We start from the raw sequence: 4,255 nt of genomic DNA, 5'->3' as shown, positions 1-4,255 counted from the left end.
TAAAATTACAATCCTATTTTGGGAGCAAAAAAATCTTAGCTTATATATGCACAAACATGGTAGTTGGTTAGTTACTTGTATAGTGTCTGAAATGTGTATCTGAAAAAAAATAAACAGCTGAAGAGAGTTTTATTTTTTGGCAGGTATCCTGCCCTTTAGGCTATAGTTGAGTACACCATTTTACCTGTTTTTTCCAGGTTTGTTTTTGAGTATGCAAGTACTCTTTTCCATTAAAGCCAAACCAACACAGCTTGGTGAAGACTGTGATTGGATAATAACAGCAGAAGTATTCTATGTACTTTCCTCTTTACTTGGCACACTTTTATTTGATAAATTAGAGGGCAATTCAAAAGCCAGATTAGTTTATACTGCTGCCCATTGCTCTTTATCTGAATACAATCTCCAGGGTATTGTAAAAGGCTTATACAGCCACACATTAAGGCACCCTAAGATTGACATTTTTTATTATTTCAATACTCAGCATTGCTACAATCTGCAATGTCTGATTTCTATGGTATTAGTTTTCATCTCTGGCATTGACAATCACAAGAAACATTTCTTCACTCATTTGCTAATGGACTTATTCCAGAATAAAATTAGAAAAAAAGCCACAGTTCAAGTTATAGACTTACATGTGGTGGCAAACTGTGGTTTTACTCCCTCCCTAGAGTCAAGCCCGGACTGGTGTGTTCCCTGCAGGGTTATGTTACAATCCGCAAAAAAGTGCTGAGATACAAAGTAACTTCTAATTATTGGCTGTTCTAATGATGTCAGATCAAGATTTATCAATGTAATGTTATTGTAAGGGGAACATAACAGTGATACAGTGGAACACATTCATTACCAGGGTTCTATGGTACTGCAAACATTACTGGTGGAATGTATACAATGTAATGGAAACTAGTTAGGCATCAATAATATCCCCAAATGTCCAGAATAGGGCACAAATCTTTGTACAATTTTTCTGACCTTTTAGTTTTTTTACAAGATTTCATTAATGAATTCCTTACCTGTTATAATATTCAGCAAAAAATATCTTTCCAAATAATTGAACCAGCAGTCTTTGAGTCATGAGACTTTGCCTAGGCTAACATTGTGTCACCATTCTGCTGCATTCAGAAGCAAGTATTTGCAAGCTTTTCTTCCTAACTGAGCGCACTGCAACTTTATATACCAAGTCAAAAGGATGGACTTGCATACCAATCTGATCTGATACATTTCTCAAAGCAATTCAAAAATAAGTATTGATACATGATGAAACCTGAATAAAGATTGTAGTTACATAATTAGAACATCAGTGCTTGCTCTGAGTTGTGCATTAGATCCTGCAGCAAGCCAGATAGAGCCCCCTCATTTCCTAAATAGCAGACATCGAGCATAATACAGTACTTCCCTCCATGGTCGGATTGTCCCTTACTTGGCTTCTAGGTTTGAGGACTCAAGATCACATATAGACATAACCCAATGTTCTGTTTTCAGTAAGCTATGCATTGCACTTTGCCTACCTCACCCACCCGTCTTGATCTACCTGCATTTCAAATACCAAGTGATCCCCACCTACTAGATTGTAAGCTCTTCAGGGTAGGGTCCTCTCCTCTTGTATCACTGTCTGTATTCGTCATTTGCAACCCCTATTTAATGTACAGCACTGCGTAATATGTTGGCTCTATATATATCCTGTTTAATAATAATAAAATAATAATAATAATAAAAATAATAATAATAATATATATATATTATATATATATATATAATAATGCTTCTGCATCTAAAATAGTTACATAGTAGGTTAGGTTGAAAGAAGACACAAGTCCATCAAGTTCAACCACTTGGGAAATAAACATATCCCAGATATAAAACCCTATAACACAATAGAAGGTTTTAGTGATTACATTCATTAGCATGTTGATGAGGAGAGAGGAACCAAGGAAGGCAAAATATATACATAATAAACTTAAGGTATCCATCCCTCATTCTGCTCTGCGGATCAGTTATATAGGTGATCTTGTTATTTACTGTTATTTATTGGCCATGCCATAATCAGTAGACAATCAATAGAACCATAATACAATAATACCATTGCAGTGGGTGTTGAATAGAATGGATTTTTTGAGTTGTAATTCCCCAGTGATAAGTCCTTCATGCCCCAGGCAATCCAGGAGTTAAAAAGGTAAGATCATAAATACTTGTCACCTTCCTTAACCTCCTCCTTGTGTTCAGGCATTTCTAGATAATACCAGGAAATCACCCATTATCTGAAATCAGTTGTCTGGCACCTTTGGTTTCATTAGTCACAGAAATATAAGTTATACTCTTTTCCCCGTCTGTTTAAAATCTTACATGAACCTGTCTCTGTAGAATAAGGCCACACGCCACATGATTCTTGTGCGATAATCGCCTCGGGACTAATATACAAGAATCTGGCGTGTGTATAGCTTTCGTCGTTCATGGATCCGCCCCGTTAGATCCACAAACGATCGTATGTTGATGAAAGTAAAGAGAGTGCAGTTGGGTGCCGTTCTATCGTTCTCCCCCTCCCCTCTCCATAGACCAACGGCGCTGTATGTACATCGCTCATTCATGCATCGTTCAGTCTTTTTGTCGTTGGCAAGGATCCTGAAAGATCCTTTCCAACGACAATTATTGAATGTGTGTATGCAGCCTTAGTCTTCCTCATGTGTCCAATCAAAGCTTACTGGTTCTGGAGAGTTAGTCTAAAGTTATATTGGAGAATTAGTTTTTTTGCATATGAAAAAATATAGATTTTTATTTCTGTCTTCTTCGTAAAAAGTACCAGTTGCTTGGAGTGTGCTGCTTTCTCTCCTTTTAGATTGCAAGCTCTTCTGGGCAATTTCTTCTTGAGTAAAGGAAGTGAAATATTAAACTTTTTTCAAATAGTCATCAATTAAAGACAATGATTTTACTATGCCATATTTGTACTTAATATCATAGGGCCACTTGTGGTCCTACCTACATAGCTGTGTCTTTGTATGTTTTTTTTCCTTTATATGTATTCAGTCATTATTATTTCATTTTATATTTGCAGCGGACATCGATGATATGAAAATCTGCTACGTTTTACGAGACAAAGAAAACGCAACCAGTGACATCTTTTATTTTACTGTGGAAGACAGTGGTGAGTACAATACTTAGATGATCAATGTACTTCACTGAGTAGTAATGTCAATCATCCAGTTTGTAGCTAAATACAATTTTTACATGACTTGGAATGTTGAGTTCTAGTAAAAACATTTTTATTTTACAAAGACAAATTAAAAGAGAAGGAGGTTTTAACCTTGTCCCGCTAAACTAAATAAAAAGTGAAAGCGCCATGTTTTTTGGGTCCAAGCATACAGATCCTGAACTTTGTTCTTTGCCAGTTTGTGTCTTCTCTGCTAATCTATTGATGGTGGAATATAATTTTGCTTAAACTCTGAGCTAATAAAATGCCTATACATCTCAGGAAGTTAATCTGTTTTTTAGAAAATGAAGTAATCACACAAATAAAGCGGAAGGCTTCCTACTTTTTTTATTCTTGTGCATGAGTAATTTTCCAATCATTAGCTATTCACCTGGAATTGTATCAACTATACTGATTATTGGAAAGGGTCTTGTTTTTGGTTATACCCTCTTGGGGTGGCATGAGGCAAGAATCATACCTCATTTCATCTTGGCCTCCTCTAGAGTTTAGAGAAGCAATGCTATTATAGCATATCTATATCCCAGCTCTATTTATCATTGTTTGCAGTTCTAGAATGGTCACATGCAGTAGACAGGACTGAGGTTCATTGCATGAAGCCATGGGCAAACAGACCATATGTGTATATCCTGCAGATGTGTAAGGGCCATCTTGAATTTAGGGGGTTGTTTGTGTTAATGGTGGAAATTGTGGATGCTGGAAATATCTTCTCTTTGTTTTGTGGAGACGGGCGCAGCTTACTTTTGGGGTGCGTGGAAAACAGGAGGCATTCTTCACTGTGCTTTTGGTTTTTAGTATCTGAATAGATTTCCTTGGAATTGAATTCAATTTCTATGGAATGGTTTTCTTTTTGACACCTGATAGATATGAACCTTAGGAAAGTTCAAGGTATCGCAATAACTACTGGGCAATAGAATTGGAGGCTCAAATATTGTTCCCGTAAAGAGCCCCTTTAGTGACCTGGTCCGCCACTGCCTAAAGTACTGGTTTGTAGGGCACCAAGGGGTATAATAAACCTCTGAGCACATTGCTGAGACTGCAGTTTAGCTTTCTTCA

The 4,255-nt window shown here is 36.7% G+C and overlaps 1 protein-coding gene across 1 annotated transcript in view; it reads left to right on the top strand.

Moving 5' to 3' along the window:
- Positions 1 to 4,255, top strand: part of FREM2 (FRAS1 related extracellular matrix 2) — a 120,705-nt gene that overhangs the window by 8,573 nt on the left and 107,877 nt on the right. The window contains exon 2 of the mRNA XM_072403953.1: positions 3,047 to 3,136. Coding sequence (XP_072260054.1) covers positions 3,047 to 3,136 — 90 coding nt within the window. The remainder of the gene's footprint in view (positions 1 to 3,046; positions 3,137 to 4,255) is intronic.

Source organism: Pyxicephalus adspersus, chromosome 1, assembly GCF_032062135.1.
Source record: "Pyxicephalus adspersus chromosome 1, UCB_Pads_2.0, whole genome shotgun sequence".
NCBI classification, from domain to species: Eukaryota; Metazoa; Chordata; class Amphibia; order Anura; family Pyxicephalidae; genus Pyxicephalus; species Pyxicephalus adspersus.
This window is presented reverse-complemented; position numbering and strand designations above follow the sequence as displayed.